This window comes from Lepidochelys olivacea, assembly GCF_965140295.1.
Source record: "Lepidochelys olivacea isolate rLepOli2 genome assembly, chromosome: 2".
Taxonomy (NCBI): domain Eukaryota; kingdom Metazoa; phylum Chordata; order Testudines; family Cheloniidae; genus Lepidochelys; species Lepidochelys olivacea.
The window spans coordinates 4,036,066-4,055,974 of NC_140412.1; the positions used below are offsets into that span (position 1 = coordinate 4,036,066).

At 55.5% G+C, this 19,909-nt stretch overlaps 1 protein-coding gene across 1 annotated transcript in view; it reads right to left on the reverse strand.

Moving 5' to 3' along the window:
- LOC311516981 (protein brambleberry-like) overlaps positions 1–19,909 on the reverse strand; it is a 24,329-nt gene continuing 4,420 nt past the window's right edge. The window contains exons 3-13 of the mRNA XM_084621418.1: positions 19,294–19,422; positions 15,737–15,922; positions 15,277–15,499; positions 14,084–14,200; positions 11,881–12,060; positions 10,799–11,005; positions 9,978–10,140; positions 8,315–8,379; positions 8,030–8,220; positions 6,124–6,215; positions 1–4,029 (exon numbers count right to left, since the gene is read on the reverse strand). Coding sequence (XP_084477544.1) covers positions 3,894–4,029; positions 6,124–6,215; positions 8,030–8,220; positions 8,315–8,379; positions 9,978–10,140; positions 10,799–11,005; positions 11,881–12,060; positions 14,084–14,200; positions 15,277–15,499; positions 15,737–15,922; positions 19,294–19,422 — 1,689 coding nt within the window. The 3' untranslated portion in view covers positions 1–3,893. The remainder of the gene's footprint in view (positions 4,030–6,123; positions 6,216–8,029; positions 8,221–8,314; positions 8,380–9,977; positions 10,141–10,798; positions 11,006–11,880; positions 12,061–14,083; positions 14,201–15,276; positions 15,500–15,736; positions 15,923–19,293; positions 19,423–19,909) is intronic.

Here is a 19,909-nt window from a genome sequence, read left to right on the forward strand (position 1 = left end):
TTCATCAGCATCAGAAATCTTGTCTTCACCCCCCAGGGTTAGACTGTCAGCGGGGGGCTCTCCTGCAGTGTTCCGGTGGGGGGGAAGAGAAGTTTTGCTAGCCAGAGCAGCTGTAGCCATGCCCCTGTAACGACTATGGTCTCCGATGTTTGGGAGAAGTCAGAGGGGAAGGTCCGCAGGCTTTCTAGGGTATCCCCTTTGTGAATTTGTCCCCAAGAGGTTCTGGTGCTTCCTCTTATTTTAAATCAGGTGATGGAGCTCCCAGTGCTCTTCAGCAGAGCAACGAGAGTGAGGACAAGGTCTATCACAGCTGCTACTACCTGTCTTCTGTGAGGGTGCTCCCATCACCTACCCTGTGAGACAACATACAGCCTCCTGGACTCAGGCAGGAAGCTTTCCTGGGAGATGCCACCACAGTCTGCCATGAGTGTCTGCATCCGAGCAAGGGCTGGCTTGAGTGGTGCCCATGTTCCATTCTCCTAGGCCGACTGCTTTCCCCAAACATATTTCCCCAGGGCCTCTTTTAGAAAGGGAACAGGCCCAGCGGTGGAGCTCTTAAACTGTGAAACATTCACACTCCAGCCAGTTACAACCTTTCTGTCTACACCAGCAATTCATGGACTGTTCTAACACCTGGGTACAGGCAGGCTTTTTTGTGGGGGAGGGCATTGCCTTTGGAGCAGGCAGGCCCTAAACCAAGGCACTAGTAAGTTTAGCATTAGACACACTCCTACCCCTGGGTTCTTCCAGTGGCTTTCAGCTCAAAGCATATTTGACAGCACAGAGATGTGTCAAGAGGCCGGCTCAGATGCTGGGGCTTTCCTCCCTCCCCTTTGCAAGGGACAGAAGCAGCAGCCCATTGGTTTGCTGTTACCCCTGCATTGGCCCAAGCTGTGCACAAAGCAAGCAAGGATGAGCTAGCAGGAAAAACCTCTTCCATGCCTGCTTTTTAGTTCAGTCTCTTCAGGGATGTTTACAGGGGTCACTCAGGAGATAACTAAAGTTGGGCACAGGCCAGGCTTTCTCACAAATGTTTCTGGGGACCTCAATGTGCAGCCACCAACTCTTGCTGGTGGCTGTTCTGACAAACCCCTCTCTTTCCCTGCCTCCCACAGCCCTTCATCATGAGCCTGCCCTGCAGGGGCTCAGGAACTTGCTGGCCACTTGTGGGGTCCCAGGCTCCCAGTGCCCTGGCTGGGTGGGAGCAGTGGAGCTGCCCTGGGGAATGCCCCAGGAACTGCATGGTGCAGCCACCTCCGCTGACAAGAACCACCTCTGGTGCCAGGCACAGCAGCCCTACAAGTCTCCAGCGGCGCTTCCTGGAGCCAACAAGGTGGCCGCAGGGTGCTGATCCCTGCGGGTGGGGCCAATGCAAACACCAAGGCAGTGCATCTCTCGCTGTTCTTGGTAACAGCTGTTCAGCAGTAACAGCTGGGTGCTTCAAGGAGGGGCTTTGCCCCTCCCTCCCAAAATCTCCACCCATGCTTTAGAGGTGTCATGGCCACAAAAATTAAAATCTGCTAGTGGCCGCATTTGAGAAACACTGGGCTAGAGAATTTGAACAGGTGCCTGTTGAGGGAACAAGAGGGCCCATAGCCCAGCTTTAGCATTACTGACTGTCCCTATTCTCAGGGCTAGCTAGCATCTTCCCAGCCCGCAGGCATCACTGCTGTTTGGCTGGAGATATGGGTCACACCAGAGCTCTGCAACCCTGTTCTCCTACCACCCACTGACCAGCATCACCATTACTTTTAACTAGCCAAAATGCCAGCACATTGGAACAGGGCACAGAGCTTTGGACAGGTGGGTTAGGAAACAGCCACAAGCCTGTTTCCCTCTCCCCCAGGTCAGGTTTCCTACTACCCCCCTAGTGCAGTAAATGAGATCTAGCCAGGCCCACTTTAATTTAGAACTGACCTACTGGGTAAAGGTTCATGGATTGTCCTACGAGCCTGTCATATAAATTGTTTGAGAAATATTTAAGGAGACAGAGGGAATTAATTTAAACCAGTAGATTCTACGGCTGTGACTCTAGGACTGTGTTAAGATCATGGCAGATAAACAAGGTGCAGTGGCCAGAAATCAATGGACTAAATTTGTGTTGGAAATAGGCCTAATTGGCCAACAAAACCATGAGGGGATGGGCTATCCCACCCACCACTCCCTTTTGGGGCCCTTAAACGAAAATACTTGTTTTGCGTGTGTGTTGGGGGGTTGGAGAGAATAGGCAAGAGGAAGCTGACCACTGACATAGGCAGAAGAGGAGGAAAAGCATCAACTAGCTTCAAGGGTGCCACCCCCACCAGGACTCTGTTAGGCCTTTGTTGTCCTAGTCCTGATGCACCAAGGCCAGAGCAAGGGACCCAGAGGACATCAGCACTGGCACCAGCTTTGGCTAACTCTCAACCACCACCTGAGAGGTGAGGGTCTGTCACCCCCCCCCCCATCTCTTTTTCTTCCCAAGCTTGTTTTCTTCTTTCCTATCCCTTTCCTTTTGCCTTCTGTCTAGTAAGAATCTGGCTCAGCCAGCCAAGACTCTTTAACAACACTGCTGGAAGCCTGACCAGCAGCAGACAGCTAAAAGGAGTGCCCGAAGCAGCCTGAGAGTGGTGTAAGTTTGCAAGGTCTCCTAGTGGCTACTAAAGCCCCAAGCCCTGCCTTGTTTTTCCAGCAGTAAGATTGCAAATAGTAGTTAGCACTGGAGACAGCAGCTGCTTTTTCAGTCTTTGCTGCTCCTTCCTCCCCCCTTGCGGGTCGTCGTCATGTTGTGGCTTCTAGGAAGGGAGATCGGACTTTACCAGCAGCGATAACTTCCCTTTGACCCCAAAGAACAGTTATTAGCATCTTTCATACCATCTCAAAGACTGACCAAGGGAGTGTGGGGGGATGCTTCGTTCTAAAGCCTCTCTCAAGCTAACGGAAGGGGAACAAGGGCTGGCATGGAAATGAAAGCCTGACTTTGTGTTTTACATTTCAAGGCCTTGAACTGTTTCCTTCTGGATCTGTAGCAAAGAGTTAAAAGGATGGTTAGTGGTGGGTTTGCCATGGTGCTAAGCAGGCTGAGGTCTCTGTATACCAAGCTGCACACCTTGGCTAATACTGTTTAATGTTGGACAGTCGGGGTCATGTCAACACGTTTATTCCATCTAAATTAATACAACCCTATCCCCCTTTAGCCAGAGGGGGGAGCCCCTGCCCACAGCTCAGGAGCTCTCAGGTTTCTTTTGAGACAGACACGGAAATCCCAGCAGTAGATCAACGTTGTTTATTAAACCAATGTGCAAACAGCAGATTTCCATATAAAACTTGGCTACCAACATGGCCCCAGGCATCTCTACTGACAAGAGGCTTGTCCCAGTGGTGCTGAGGGAGCTGGAGTCTGTTCTTCTTGCTCAGCTAAGCCTGGATGAGCATCTCAATGGCAGGCAGCGGTGGAGCAGGCGAGGACCACCCTGCTGGAGCAGCTGTGGCCACTAGACAAGCCAACTTGACTTGTAAGCAGAGTCCACTGGCTCCTGAGTCAGTGTGAACACAGAAGCTCCTCATCTCCTGCAGTTTTCATGGGATCCTCAACTTTCGCCAGGGGCTGAAGCATTTGAGACGGTGAAACATTCACAGAACAGGGTGGTCTATTTAAAATGGGGCTTTCCTCAAAGAAAGCCAATGAGACCCTAGAAAAGCTGCCAGGCAGGGGGCTGCTGGCCCTCGGCAGCCATAGTCCTTCCATTCAAACGTACACATTAAAATCAAAGGCAGTGTTTAAAATAACGCCCCAGAATGGCTGTCGCTGAGACAAGGGGTGGTGTCTCAGCCTGCACTCCAGGTCCCTGGCCAACCACCCAAGGTCTAGACTAACCTAGCGGGTGCACAGGCTAGACGGAGAGCCCCAAGGCTCAGCTGGTGTAGGATACTTGTCCGGATATGTGAACGTGGCAAAACTCCTGTCCGGGAACGGCCTTCTTCCTGCATGGCTGCCTGGCCTTGGTGATGCCCTGACACAGGAGTCGCGGAGACATCGAAGAGGTGGACCTGAAAGGATGGTGAGACAGGCTGATTAGACCTGCAGGTCTGGAGCCTTGTGGCTCAAGTCAGGCAACCACCAGGCTCTCACCAGCAGCAGGGGGTACCCCAGGGCTAAGGGGCAGTGGGGGGAAGATATCTCTGGGCAGCAGGCTGGGTTTGTTGGTAATTCCAATGGAAAGCATGTTAAGTTGCTGAAACAGCCACCCTAGGCCAAGTCAACTACAGGTGATCAATGCTTCCAACCCCTCCCTGCTCTCCTGCATCTGACTCCTCCTTGTCCTCATTTACCATCCCCCACAGCTCCTCCCCATCAGCCTTGCTCCTGGCTCTCACTTCCTCCCCTCAGTCTCCCACACTCATCCTCTGGCCCTTCAGCTCCCATGCTGACGACACCCCCCCTTACTGCACATTTCCTCGCCCTGATCTCTTCATTCCACCTGCAGCCCTGCGTCCGCTCTCCCACTTGCTCAAGGGCTGTTCACTTAAGAATGCAAGAGCCACCATAGAGCAGCCAATGGTCTGTCTAACCCTGTATCCAGTTGTCTGACTGTGGCCAATACCAGATGCCCAGAGGGAAGGAACAGAACTAGGCAATCATCAAGTGATCCATCCCCGGTTGTCCATTCCCAGCTTCTGGCTGTCAGAGGTTTAGGGAGAGGCTAGTTGCGTCCCTGACTATCTTGGCTAATAGCCATTAATGGACCCTATCCTCCATGAACTTATCTAGTTCTTTTTTGAACCCTGTTATACATTTGGCGTTCACAACCTCCCCAGACAGTGAGTTCCACAGGTTGACTGTGCGTTGTGTGAAGCAATACTTCCTTTTCTTTGTTTTAAACCTGCTGCCTGTTAATTTCATTGGGTGACCCCTGGTTCTTGTGTTATGGGAAGGGGTGAATAACACTTCCTTAGTCACTTTCTCTACACCAGTCATGATTTTATTAATCTGTGTCATGCTCACCTTAGTTGTCTCTTTTCCAAGCTGACAAATCCCAGTCTAACTTCTTCATCTAGTCTTTTTAATCTCTCTCACATCTCTCTGTAGCTAAGCTCCCCCATCACCAGGTCTCTTTCAGCATCACGCATCAGCCCCCTCCCTCACATCCAGTCACATGGCCTTTTTTGTGCCTTCCAGCCCCGCAGTGTTGATGACATCTCATCTGCTCTAAGCCCTCCCCTCTCTCTTCCATTCATGTAGTAGCTGGTTCTGTCCATGCCTCCACTCTCCTCCACCCATGACTCTTCTTCCCCACACCTCTCCTATCCTCAGGTCTGTCCCGCCAACCCTCAGGCCTGGCTCACCCCCAGCATCCACTGCAGAGTGTCTCTGGCTGGTGGAAATCCCATGACCAGGCTGACTTCCTCCACTGCGGAGTCACTCTCTCCTCCTTCGGTTCTGCCATCTATGTAGACAGACTCCTCCACTTCTCAGACTACACGGAATCCCATGCCCACAGTACCAGCTGCATTTCACCACCTTTGACCCAAACCTTCCCTCCCCTGCCACTTCCACTGTACTCCTCCTGCCCAGGATCCTGCCAAATTCTTCCAAGAGAAAACTGACAAACAGATGTGACCTTCCCCCTCCCATCCCCTCCCACATCAGACAGTGTCCCACTCTCCTCCTCTAACCTCTCCACTCATCACCCCAGTGACCTCATCCCATCTCCCGATCTCCCTCCTGCCCACTCCCCTCCTTTCCATCTCCTCCCCTCACAGTACAAACATGCTCTAGCTTCTCCCATTTAAAAAAAAACCAGCTTGATTATATAGTGTTATTTTGACAACAAATATGCAGAATTTTAAACTATTGTGCGCAGAACTTTTTGGCACAGAATTCCCCCAGGAGTAAAACCAGCAGCCATGGGACAATGGTGGCCCAGAACATGCCTGCAGCCTTCCTCTCCTCCTATCACATAGGTCAGGCCACCCTCGCCCTTGACATCAGTCACCCCGTGTCTTAGAGGCAGGGCCGGTTACTAGCAGGAACAACCCAGCACAAAAGCGTCCCTTGGAGATGCCAGCGGGGATCAGGGAAGCGTTGCACAGAAGGAATCCGGCGGGGCCTGTTCCGAGAGGGGAGCAGCGCTCTATACTCACATGTCGCTCGCCATGGACTGGTCCGGGCTACAGGACCTGAAGTCAGAAAAGGGCTTGAATGTGGGGCCCAAGTGGCGCCTCTCCAGTGTGGCCTGTTGGGGAAAGAGGGAGCCACGTGTGGCACTGATGAGGATGAAGACAAGGTCCCCGGCAGCAAGAGAGAACCAGGATCAGCTGCAGGCCCAATGCCAGGGCCAAACCGTTTCTGCTGAGGATCTGAACCACCAGCTGTTGCTCTTGCTTCTAGAGCAGCGAGTCCCTGCAGGGAAGCGCACCCAGGAGCTGTGGCTCAGAATTAACAGCCCAGCAAGAGGCTGTAGCACCATGCAGGGTGGATTTAAGGCCCTTTGACGGTAGTTGCAGGTCTGATCAAGGCCTGGCTGTTGGGGGCAATGCGGGGGTCCCCTGGAACCTCCCCCTTGATATCCCCAGCAGAGGCAGGATTAGGACGTGCCAGACCCTTGCCCCCTGCACTTCGATTGGTCACTTGTTGCAGAACTGGCTGCCAAGACAATCCCAGCATTCCCTCTCCCATCCCATCATGTTAGTGGCTGGAAACGGGACAAGAGTCCCTGCCTCTGACCCTGCATTTGGGATAAGCAACCCCAACTTGAACAGTGCAACATCCCCAGCCACCCCCACACCCTGCTACTAGCCCTACCAGCTCAGGAACCAGCCACAAACGGAAGCAGGTTGTGTTGGTAACACAGCGTGTGAAGGAGAGTCTGGAAAGATTTCCAGCCAGGGCTAGGTCAGAGTCCCCAGGCCCAAGTGCTGACCTGCCCCAGCTCCTGGGTGCTGAAAACCCTCCCTGGTCTCTGGGCCAGCACCTCTTGCATCAGACCCACTCCCAAGCCCTATTAACAACCAGGTTCTGTCCACGCGCATCCATCCAAGAGCCACTCTGGATCTGAAGGGTTAACCAGTTACTGCAGGACATCAGGGTGTGGGTGAGATCTATGGAAATTCCCAAGTCAGTCACTTTCACGGGGACCAGGGTACGGGGCAGCAGATCTTCTCTTCCCACCCACTGAGACAGCTGGGGGAAGCCTGCATGCCCTGGCCTGCACCGGCTCCCTGGCTGGGCTCCCACACCAGAGCCCATTTGCCCAACTCGGCTGAAATCAGTGGCTTTGTTTCTGCCAGCAGTGAGCTTGGGCCCAGCCCAAGAATGTGCAGGACCAACCTTTGGGAAAACGGTGCCCTGGGCGAACTTGCATTTTGGCGCTCCTGGCCCCCGAGGGTGCAGCCCCCCCCCCCGTTGCCCCTGGGCCTCCCCCGCGCCCCTAGCCCCTCCACTGCCCCCTTTGCCCACGTGTGGAAAGTAACCTGCATGCACAGAGCCCTGACGTTGCTCCTCACTCCCCCTTCCGCAGCCCCCTGGGGGGCACAGAGAAATGTGGAGGGGGGGATCAGTATTGTGGGTCACTGCTCGCCCCCCCCATTCCGCCACTGGGAGAAATCTGGGTGCCCTTCCCCCCCCGGGCAGCCAGGAGCAGTTTCAGACTCTACATCAGCAGTGCTCACTTCTGCGCCACCGCCCGGCACCCCGCTGACCATGGCGCACCGGGCAGCTGCCCAGGTGCCCCCGCCCAGGGCCGGCCCTGGAAATGTGCCTTTGAATGCTCTCCGCACCCCACGCCTGCAACGGCCGGGGCCAAGCCTCCCTAGGCCGCTGGGACAGGGGAGGGGCCCCTCACAGCCAACTCACCAACCCCCCAGTAACCAACGGAACGAACGGGGAGACCCCCAGCATCGCGGCTGACTGCACACAGTGGCTCTGATTACTGAAAGACCTTTCTCCCCGGCCTGCCTGTCCCCGAGCCCCACGGCGGGCAGCCCCGGCCCTGCCCCTGCACAGCTGCCCACGGCCCACACCGGGCAGTGCCAGCTTCCCACCACTTACCCGCCTCTCCAACACCTCGTGCCTGGTGGTGCGGCTCAGACTGGTGCGGCGCAAGTTCCCGATGGGGACGGAGGGAGCCGGCGGAGCAGCAGATCCCTGCTGTGCCTTCCAGCCTGCAGGGGGCAGCGGCACGCCCCCATCACGAAATGGGTTTCCGGTCAGCGGGGACACCCTCCCCATGCAGGAGTCGTCTGGAACACATAAATGGCTAGCACAGTTGACACACTGACCAGTTCCCTCCAGCTTCCCCAGACACCCTCCATACTGAACTCTCCTCTCCCTTACCCTGCAGGTAGCTCAGCTCCTCCAGCTTGTTCAGTTCCTCCCGCAAGAGGTCGATTTCACACTCCCTGCCAGGGGAAGGAAGCCAGGTTACAAGATTCCATCACAGCTGAAGTTTCACCCCAAGTCCTGCCCAGCTAAGCCCCTGCGCCATTCCCACCCTTCAGAGCACGAAGCTGCAGGGTGTCCTGGCCGGGGGCGCACGTCCCCTACGCACCAGATGGCCTGTGCCCTCTCCGCACCAAGCATCTCTCTCACCCTCCTCATCTTCTTCTAGGTGAATCAATTTGTAAGTTTCAGAAGAGGTGTCCCGGGGTGCGTGTGCATTAGGTGACAGGACCCGGAGCAAGAGCAACGAAGAGCAGACTTGCCCCAGACACATGCCCACTCCCCAGCCCTTTCAGGCCACAGCTGGAAGAGTAGAGGGGGGCCTCCCACCTCCACGGCAGATTGATCCTGCCGGACCAGTGGGTGCAGAATGGGGGAGTGAGTTCCAGAGCCAGGGCGCCCCGCCCCGAGGAGAGGACACACTAGACCCAGATGTGCACAAGCATCCCAGCTGACCTCTGCTGGCCAGGCCACACACGGGAAGATCTGGTCCTCGGTACCTGTGGGGGCATCCAAACCATACTAGACTTCCTACACCAGCACCTGCACCCTGAGCTGCATGCAGAAGGGGGACCCAAGGCACCCACTGGAGAGCTGGTGTGACATGCTTCATGCAGCTAACACAGCTGAGCATGGGCGTAACCTGGGGTCACCCTAGGACACAACTGGGAACCCTCACGCACAAGGGCTATTGCAGGGTGAGCTCTCTGCTGCCACCCAGAGGCGATTTGGCACCCGTGCACCCCTTCTGCAGCCACCACGGTGACAGGCGTTCACTCCGTCCTGCTGCCTGGGGCTGGGGATCCTGCTCCTGCCGGCTACGACAGCCGCACTTAGCATGGCTGCGGCCAGCCTCTGTGCACTACGTTAGCCTGCGGGGCTGCAGACGTTGGGGCGCCACTGGTCAGTTTCCCAGTCTAAACACACAGACGGACCTGTGCAAATAGCAGCCCATGTGAAGCTGCTCATTGCTCTGCACCTTACAGGCCTGGGTGCTCCTGCTGCAGGGAACTCCTGGGTTCCACTCTCAGCGCTGCCACTGAGTCACTGCACGACCCGTGCCTCAGTTTCCCCATCTGAACAGCCAGAGGATGTGGTGTAAATCGTGACACAAACACACCAACCCCCACACTGCCCACAGACCCCCCCATGGCGGGCAGGGAGAGTGGAGGGTGAGATGCTATATAAATACCAGGCATTCTCACTACCAGCCTCTTCCTCTGGGGTTAGTTGTAACCTGAGTCAACGGACAACCCCGTGACTCATGTGAAAACGGCCACAAACCCTTCCTGGCACCCGACTCCAGCGTTGAAACAAGGCAGGCTCTGGAGAGCACATTGCTAACTAACTCGACTGTAGATGTGAATCCGGACACTCCACTAATGCGTGATCACCGTGTGTTTGAAGTGACCTTAGCAGAGACCCAAGGAGGGAAGGCTGTTATATGGGCACATCTGGCTGTGAACCTGTTGTCCCCTGCAGTATCCCCTACATGGCTCCAGATTTACCTTCGTTAGCCCCAGGTCCCCAAGTGCTGGTCCCACCTGCCCCCTCCTACCTGCCAGGGGTGGAGGTGATATGACCGTGGGGATCGTCCTTGAGCTTTGCTTCGGGGCAGCTGGCCCCCGCTGCCCTCTGGGGAGTCAGTGAGAGCGCCAGAGGCGGCTTCCGGCCCCTCGCGCTCCGGGCACAGCAGCACACGTGCGCCAGCAGCCAGTTACCTACAAAAACCATGAGCAAAGCCGGAGCTAGGGTCAAATTCAGAGCACAGAATTGCACAGAAGGTGAGCCGGGGGAGCGGACTGACGGACCTATGGATTCAATATTTTGTTGGAAGAAGACTTACTGGCTTAGAGCCAGGGGTCAGGGCGCCGGGGGGGCTAATTCCAGCACAACCATGGACTCCCCGTGGCTCTGCATCTCCGAAACGCGGAGGGTTCTGACCTACCTTGCAGGGGGCTGTGGGAGTTAGCACAGGCTGGTGGGAAGAGGAGATTAGATGGCAAATGTAACCCAAGCCGACAGGGTGGCTTTGTTTCCCTCTGGCGGCTGGACTACGTGAGCTTTACAGGTCAGTGGGTGGGTGAAATTGACGGACACCTGCGGCCGCAGGAGCGGCCATGGTCTAGCTCAGGGACAGCCTGATGACTCAGGCCTGTTTACCCCAGCGTGGCCAATGCCAGGGCAGGCTCTCCCTACACTCTGCGCCAACGTGTCCCCACCTAGTGAGCCCACTCCAGAGCGGGGCTCTGCCTCCGTGACCCATTCAGCCCTTGGCCTCCCTGCTGAGGCTACCCGGGGGTGGGCCACCGGTGCCAGGTCGGGTCCTGGCTTCAGCGTTACAGAGAAGCCAGCGCAGGGGGAGCCGGCTGTGCTCACCGGCGACAACGAGCACCAGGAAAACCGTGAGTGACTTGAAGCCCAAGGAGATGGCATGGTTGAGCTCTGAGAGCGCATTGGCGACGACCAGGACCAGGAGCACGGCACGGGGGAGGCCTGGGGTCTGCAGGAAGGTCATGAGCAGAGCCGAGAGCAGGAAGTAGCCGGCGTGCAGGACACAGGTGCAGGCCGTGCCGAGGCTGACTCCTGCGAGACAGAGGGGAATGGGGAGACGGGCGAGCAGGTGCATTGCCTCATGACAGATCCATGCTCCAGGCTCAGACCAATGCCACCTCCTGGCTGGTTCCTGCCAGCGGCGTGGCCTGGGGAGAGACATCTCCTCCTTTCACTATTGCCCCAGTCTGGGTGGGGGGACACTACACCACCCAGCTTTGCAGGCAGGGGGGTCACCACTAAGATAGTTAACAAGGGGTAGGCGGCATCTGCCGGACCTGCCCGTGCAGCAACTTGCTCATTCTGTTACTACTCCCCCCAGCCTCTGACGCCCACTCCCGTCGTATCGTCTCCAAGCTGGGACCCTCCCACACCAGGGGGCAAACGGCTCAGGCCATACGACTGGACATAGGGGAGGCTGCTCCTTTGCAAATGCCTCTCCCACCCTTCCCCGCGACACCTCTGAAACTCCCTCGCCCAAGGCCCACGCTCCCTGCACAGCAGACAACAGCCTGGCGGTTCTGTGCAGCCCCAGCGGGGGAGGAGAGCAGGAGACCAAGTCCAGGTCTCCAATCCAGGTCTCTGAGCAGAGGGAAGAGAAAGGCCCTATGATGCCTTATACCCTGGGCACATCCATCCAGCTGAGCAGTGGGCGGTCAGACACCCTTCGAAGCCCAGAGTCGCTGCTTGGTATCACAAGTCTCCTCCCACCGAGCGCAGCTGCCTCCCCAGCACTCAAAGCTGGGATGTGGAGCCCACCCCAGCAGTGCTGCAAGCAGAGACCCAATCCCTTGGCTGGCCAGTTCCCAGCCCGCAGCCACCGAGCAGCGTGTAGCCCAGTGAATGCGGGTGGGAGGAGGCTGCTCAGCCCCTTGCTGCCCCGAGATGCACATTGCCCCCCTAGTCACCTGCCCAGCCAATGAATCTCTGGATGTGCAGGAGCCGGCCCTCCACACTGCTCTGCATGTGACCCACGGCGTAGAGCACCAGGCCCAGGCTCTGGTTCATCCTGTGCAGCTTCCCCATCAGCTCGTCGTAGTACAGGGCTGTCTGGTTCTGATAGGCCAGGAACAGCGCCTGGTTGGCCTCTGGGCAGAGAGGGGCAGAGAGGATTCAGAGCGAGCGTAGGATCCCTGCTGGAGCTGTGGGGCGGCAGCTTAGAATGGCGAGGAACTGTCGGTCGCGGGCGGACGTGCTGGGGAGAGGTGCAGTCCCCGCAGCAAGGAGCATCGCAAGCTGGAGGGGCCAGGGCAGGATGGCTGGGGTGAAACTGGGCTTTGATTCCCTCTAGGGGTGACAGCCTGGCGCAGAAAAAGCTTTGTATTGGGATAGTAATTTACAGTTTATTCGTTTGCTGAGTGAGTCTATGATGTTACTTTATAGTGTATTATCTTAGTCTATTCTTGTTCCTGCCAAATGTCTGGGTTTTTCCTTTATAGAGTTTAAAACGTAAGGGTCTTTCCATTGTATGGTTTGCTTCTGCCTCTCCTCGCAGTAGGCACAGCCTAGCTGAGGCGCGGGGCTCTGCAATTACTGGGGTTCGATCCCACATTGAGACAGTTCCTGGAGGATCTGCCAGCACCTCTAGGAAACTGGGAGGGAGAACTGAGAATACAGGGTGGGTTCTGGAGAGATACAAGGCAGCACCGTTCACCAGCCTCCTCCGGAGTAGCTAGGCCAGCTGTTCACAACTGTGGAGGTGTTGATCTCAAGCTGGATCAGGGCAAATTTGCAGGGACGAGACCGCCAACACACAGGACAGCTGTTAGTCAGGGTGCTTAATGCACTATTGGTAACACTCAGATATTACAGCAATTTAAGTGTGGTATAGGAACAGTATTGAGGGGTATAGTATAGTGTATGAACTGGAAGTTTTGGGTTTTTTTTTTTTAAATGAAGAACCAGGAGGCAGGTCCCTCTGCCCTTGAAGCAGGAGAAGGCCATCCCCACAGCCCAGTTACCAGCTGCCAGGCCCTCTCCACTCCTCAGCCTGCTGCCGGTCTGGGGTTCTGTCCGCTGGCCCCGGCCAGGTGGGGTCCCAGCCGCCGGCCCCGGGTTCCATCCGTCCAGGCCAGCAGCGGGCTGAGTGGGGCCGGCAGCCGGGACCCTGGCTGGCAGCAGAGTGCCACTAAAAAACAGCTCCCGTGCGGCCTTTGGCACGCATGCCACAGGTTGCCAACCCCTGAGTTAGACACTGAGCATGTGGGCAAGACCCACCAGGCAGACACCTGGGAAGGAATTCTCTGTAGTAACTCAGAGCCCTCCCCATCGAGTGTCCCATCACTGACTGCTGGAGGTATTTGCTGCTAGCAGTCGCAGGTCGGCGACACGCCATTGCAGGCAGTCCCATCCTACCATCCCCTCTGTAAACGTATCAAGCGCAGCCTTGAAGCCAGTTCGATTTTTTGCCCCCACTGCTCCTTTTGCCTTGCGTCTAATACGAGTCTGGCTTAGATGGACAAGACTCTATATTTTGCAACACTGCCGTAACACTGACCAGAAGGAGGCAGCTAAAAGCAGTGCCCCGAAGAACCCGAGGTGGGCACAAGTTTGCCTGGCCTCTGAGGGGCTGATCAGACTGTGTGCTGGGCCTCCATTTCTCCAGCAGTGAGAGTTAACGCCAGAGACAGAAGCTGCATTTTCTATCTTTGATGTTCTTTTCTCTCACCCTTGTGTGTGCTTGTCTTGGCTTTTAGGAAATGGGATCAGACTTTAACAACAACAGCTATAACACCACCTCCAGCCCAGCTAACGTCTCTTCGCCCCAGAAAGGATGGTTATCTAAGAGACTGTCCAACAAGGAGGGGATTTCCTTTTAAAAACCTCTCTCCAGATAAAGGAAAGGGATGTTAAAATGAAAAGTTGATTTAGTAACTTACGTTGTTTTCCCTTCTTTTTTTGCATCTTGGTTAAAAGGATGCTTAAGGGTGGGTTTGCCCTGGGACCAAGCAGGCTGAGGTCTCTGTGTACCAAACCCCGAATCTTGTTTAACACTGGGTCATGTTAACACCTTTGACCCTTGTCCCCATATATTCCAGCTAAATAATACAACAGCCCCACCCACGCTGGCCAGCCGAGGGCAGCCTGCCCAGCCAGCAGCAGTCACGGTACCTATTTTGGAGTAGACCTCCTGGGCTCGCCTTTGCATCTGGGTGAGGTCAGCGAGGATGGCTCTGTGTCCTTGCTGCAGCTCCAAGTCCTGGTCATCTAGGTGGCTGCTCACGTTCTCTGCAGGGGGAGATGGGGCAGAGCTCAGGCTCTGGCAGAAACTCCTGTGAAGCCATTTCCCATGTTAAGTGTTTTGCACACCTGTGATCTATTCACCCACCGACGGTAAAAGCCTCTTAGCCTAGGTGAGTGAAGATGCTGCAGAGGAGGTCACTGTGCCTTGCTCTTCCAGTCAAATCAAAGTGCCTCCTTCCAAACCTAATGCCCACATGAGACCTCTACATGTGCCAAGAGAAGGGGAGGGGAGGGCAGCAGGGAGCGGCGGGAGCCACACAGAGACTGCTGGAGGGTCAGACTGCCAGACAGCATTGTTCTCTCCCACAGGGGAGCTGGGCGTATTGGAGCAACTAGGACTTGTGGAGGTTCTTGCTCATCCCCGTTTTACAGCCAGGTTGACTGAGCCACCCCGAGATCCAGCAATTGGACTTGCCCAGAGGTCCATGGCTCAGGTGAGATCAGACGTCGGGTCTGTTCCTGGCTCCTGGTCCTTTGCTGTAGCTTCTTGGCTAGTTCAGGGAGGGGGAGGAGTAAAGACAAAGGGGGTGGATCCCCTCAGCTGGGAACATGGGTGGAAATTCCTTCTCCGGGGCTCACAAGTCAGGTTTAGCCAGAGCAGGCCCAGTGGGGCCTGGCCTGGGGCCTTGAAACTAACGAACACCAGCATTGCCGCAAGAGCATCAGACACTCTATGTCAACGGCTCCTGAATTTGTTCATCCCTTTCCCTCCAGTGTCCCTCCACAATCATACTCCTGTGACTGCCCTTTTCTATCCCAGGTCCCCACCCCCTAGAATCACCCTCGTGACCCCAGCACCAGAATCTCCCTTGACTCTCTTCCTCTCCCATGCATCCTTTCCCCCAAGAACCACGCTCTCTTGACCTGCTTTTTCCAGTCTCATGACTCTCCTCCCCATAAGAATCACTCTTCCATGTAGCTGGGAACCTCCCCCCCGCACCAAACAAGTAGTGGGATGGGAAGTCAAGCCCCTCCGCCCCCGACAGCTGTTTGCAACCTCTGGAGAACCTCTGCTCTAGGGAGCCGGGGGATGCTCCATGCCCTTGTCTCCCTGTTCTCACCCATCCTCTTGGTGATGCCCTCAATGAGCTGAGCCACCTGCTGCTGCCCGCTGGCAATCAAGGCCTTCTCCTGAGTCAGCTGATCCAGGTTGCTGTGGATGGATGACTCCATCTGCTCCTGGCTGTCCTGCAGCTTCTCCTGCTGGAGCAGCAGCTCATGCTGGCTGCTCACCACCTTGTGCAGGGACTCTGCCGTCAGCTCTTTCAGTTCCTCCTGGCCGTCCTGTTAGCGAGACACTGACTCCATCAGTGAGGTGCCAGTAGACTGCAGTGGTGCATGCTAAGGGCTGAGAGAGACGACAGGTCCCAGCATGCCGTGCTTCAACGGTGCAGCATTGCATGCTGGGATCGGTAATCTCCCCCTCTGCATCAAAGACCATGGTGGCTGTGCCCTACATTGAGTCCGCCCTTTGCTCATTGGTTCAGACCTCTTTGGAGCCGCCCGCCCGCCACTACCCACCTTCAGAAGCCTCATGGCCTCCAGCTGATTCACGGCGGCGGAGACCAGGGTGTTGACCGTGTGCTCCGTCCGGCGCTTGAACTGCATCTGGCGGGTGGAGTAGCAGACGGCGCGGGCCCGGTTGCTGACGATGTGGTAGGCGTTCCAGGTGTCAGGGTCCATGTCGGCAGTGCATTCCGCAAGGGTCTGGTAAGAAAGACAGCCAAGCCGGGTTAGGGTCAATAAGGCCACAGGAGAGGGCCCCTCCCAATGCCCCTCATCCCTCCTAGCCCAGAAACTGCATGGCAGTACTCCAGAGAAAGCAAGAGGTGACCTGATCATGGCGTATCAGAACTTCACAGGGACTGAAGGCTTCTATAATCTGGCAGAGAAAGGTAGAACAAGAACTGAGGGCCTGGAGCTGAAGCCAGAAGAAGTCCAGTTGGAAAGAAGACCAGTTTTTAACAGTGAGGGTGATTAACCATTGGGAACAAGCTCCCCAGGGATGTGGCGGATCCTTCACCTCTTGGTGTCTTCGGATCCTGACCAGCTGCCTTTGTGGAAGAGATGTTTTAGCCACACCCACGCTGCTGGCCTCGATACAGGTGTAAATGGGTGTAGGTCTACGTGCTGGGACATGCAGAAACTCAGGCTGGATGATCAAATGGTCCCTTTTGGCTTTAATCAAGGAAACTATGAGAAGCAGGTTGTGATACGGCAAAGCTGTCCTGGGTCCCCACAAGCTAATAGCTTCTACAGCTCGGGACAGTTTAGGACTCAAACATAGGACCAAGGTAGGTGAATTACCTCACAAGCAAGACTGACCCGGGGACATCCCGGACGACTGGAAAAAGGCTAATGTAGTGCCCATCTTTAAAAAACGGAAGGAGGAGGATCCAGGGAACTACAGGCCAGTCATCCTCACCTCAGTCCCTGGAAAAATCATGGAGCAGGTCCTCAAGGAATCAACTCTGAAGCACTTAGAGGAGAGGAAAGTGATCAGGAACAGTCAGCATGGATCCACCAAGGGTAAGTCATGCCTGACTAACCTAATTGCCTTCTATGACGAGGTAACTGATTCTGTGGATGAGGGGAAAGCAGTGGACGTGTTGTTCCTTGACTTTAGCAAAGCATTTGACACTGTCTCCCACAGTATTCTTGCCAGCAAGTTAAAGAAGTATGGGCTGGATGAATGGACTATAAGGTGGATAGAAAGTTGGCTAGATTGTCGGGCTGAACGGGTAGTGATCAATGGCTCCATGTCTAGTTGGCAGCCGGTATCAAGTGGAGTGCCCCAAGGGTCGGTCCTGGGGCTGGTTTTGTTCAATATCTTCATAAATGATCTGGAGGATGGTTTGGATTGCACCCTCAGCAAGTTTGCAGATGACACTAAACTGGGAGGAGTGGTAGATATGCTGGAGGGTAGGGATAGGATACAGAGGGACCTAGACAAATTGGAGCATTGGGCCAAAAGAAATCTGATGAGGTTCAACAAGGACAAGTGCAGAGTCCTGCACTTAGGACGGAAGAATCCAATGCACCGCTACAGACTAGGAACCGAATGGCTCGGCAGCAGTTCTGCAGAAAAGGATCTAGGGGTGACAGTGGAAGAGAAGCTGGATAGGAGTCAACAGTGTGCCCTTGTTGCCAAGAAGGCCAATGGCATTTTGGGATGTATACGTAGGGTCATTGCCAGCAGATCGAGGGACGTGATCGTTCCCCTCTATTTGACATTGGTTAGGCCTCATCTGGAGTACTGTGTCCAGTTTTGGGCCCCACACTACAAGAAGGATGTGGAAAAATTGGAAAGAGTCCAGCGGAGGGCAACAAAAATGATTAGGGGACTGGAACACATGACTTATGAGGAGAGGCTGGGGGAACTGGGATTGTTTAGTCTGCGGAAGAGAAGAATGAGGGGGGATTTGATAGCTGCTTTCAACTACGTGAAAGGTGGTTTCAAAGAGGATGGCTCTAGACTGTTCTCAGTGGTAGCAGATGACAGGACAAGGAGTAATGGTCTCAAGTTGCAGTGGGGGAGGTTTAGGTTGGATATTAGGAAAAACTTTTTCACTAGGAGGATGGTGAAACACTGGAATGCGTTCCCTAGGGAGGTGGTGGAATCTCCTTCCTTAGAAGTTTTTAAGGTCAGGCTTGACAAAGCCCTGGCTGGGATGATTTAATTGGGTATGGGTCCTGCTTTGGGCAGGGGGTGGGACTAGATGACCTCCTGAGGTCCTTTCCAACCCTGATAGTCTATGATTCTATGACCTGTTCTCACACAGCTGAAGCACTACTGTATTAGACCAAAGTACCCTACCGTGATCAGTTCTCAAGGGCAGATAGATGCTAGATCTTAGGCAGCATGGCCCACTACACAAGGCATCGGACTGGGAATCAGGAGACCAGAGGTCTATTCTTGTTTCACCACTGACTCAGCATGTGACTGTTCGCAAGTTTCCCCTCTTTAAAAAAAGAGCGAGTTGCACTGACCCACCTTTGCAGAATGCTTAGAACACTACAGCTGAAGAGCACCACACAGGAGCTGCTCATCACAGACAGACTGACACAGCCCTGGCGTGGGCGCACCTGGGATATTGTGTTTGGTCCTGGACACCATGGGACTGAAAGAGACTGACACTGGAGGGAGTTGGGGAAAAAAGCAACCGAAGTGATCAAGGGCTGGAGGGAAAGGCTGGAATAAATAAGTACGCAGGGCTACGTAGCTAACGGATAGCGAGCCAGGCAGACGACACGCCTCACATTTGAAAGGCGAGCACCACAGAGGGAGAGGAATTACACAGGGCAATACCCACGTGTGAGACTGAGGATGGGATGAGATAAGGAGGGGGAACACATAGGAGGATACTGCATAGCGAGCTCTCCAGGGCTGTGGAACCCAAGGCAACTGGCAGGAGACCCATTTTGGGACACTGAAGCGGCTGACTGCACAAAACGCTCCAAGATCCCTCGTAGGAGCCAGTCCTGCACTGGGTGCGAGATGGACCAGCCAGCCTACCGGGTCTTCACCTCTCACACCCAAGAGGTTCTATCGTTGAAGCTACGCAAAGTGCTCCTGGCCTCGCTGTCCTAATATCCTGACTACATGCAATGAGCCAGCCGGGAACATGAACCAAGCTAGCTGTGCAGCCATGCCAGGGGAACAGCACCCCCAGCCTGTCACCGCCCATTTCAATAGCTCCATCTGTGCAGGGGGAGAAGATGTGTGGATCTATGGGGGAGGGGAGAGGAAGATGATGGCTGGGCAGGGGCAGGAGATGTCAGCAATAGGATATGGAGGCCTCTCCTTTCATCCCCATGGAAACTTGGCTAAAGTCAGAGACGGCTGAAGGTCGTTCCCACCACGCGATGTTCATTTGCAGGCCTAGGGCAATGCGAGTCCCATTCCTGGTGGGCCACCCTGGTGTGAGATGGCTGCCTTGCCCAGGAGCCCCTGCTCCATGGCTTTCTTCACTCCCCAGGCCCACGTGAGGAGAATCTCAGGCTGCCTGCACCGGCTGCAGCCCTCTCCCAACCAGCATTGGAGGGTGTGAATTCGGAGCCGCCCCTCGCCGTCTTACCATGTCGGCAGTGCAGGGATAGGTCTTGCGCCCCTCCACACTCGCTTGGCAGTTAAACAGGGACACCCCCAGCTTGGCCAGTTCCTCTTCCGACAGGTCCGTACAGGAGGAGTGGATCTGGGCAATAACCTGCCAGCAGCAACGCGGAGAGGAAGGAGCACGTTAGGGCTTGTGGTTTCAGCAAGCTGGTGCCTCCTACCCCACCGGCCCTTCCCAGGTGCAAGAGAAGGTAACTCATCATCTGCAGGTGACATGTGGCCTCTGCCCCTAGACGTGCATTTTAAATCCTCACCCCCAGCCCCACGATAGGAGAATCATAAATGCTGGGCAGTGACTCAATGAGGAGACCTCGGTTCCTGGGGTTCACCCTTCCCCCCCACCTCCTCCTCTTGCTGCTGCTGGTTTCCTCCATGCCCCATGATTAGCTCGGCAGCACCCAGAGGCACGCTAGGCGCCCCACAACACAAAGGGACAATCCCAACCCCCCTGGGCCCCTCCTCACACGGTCCCTCCCTGTGAAAGCGCAGTCAAGCCAGCTGGTGCCCTTCTGTCTCTGCTCCCCTGGAGATGTCCCCAGCCCATGCCTCTTCACTGCTCAGTCCCTCCTCCTCCCCCC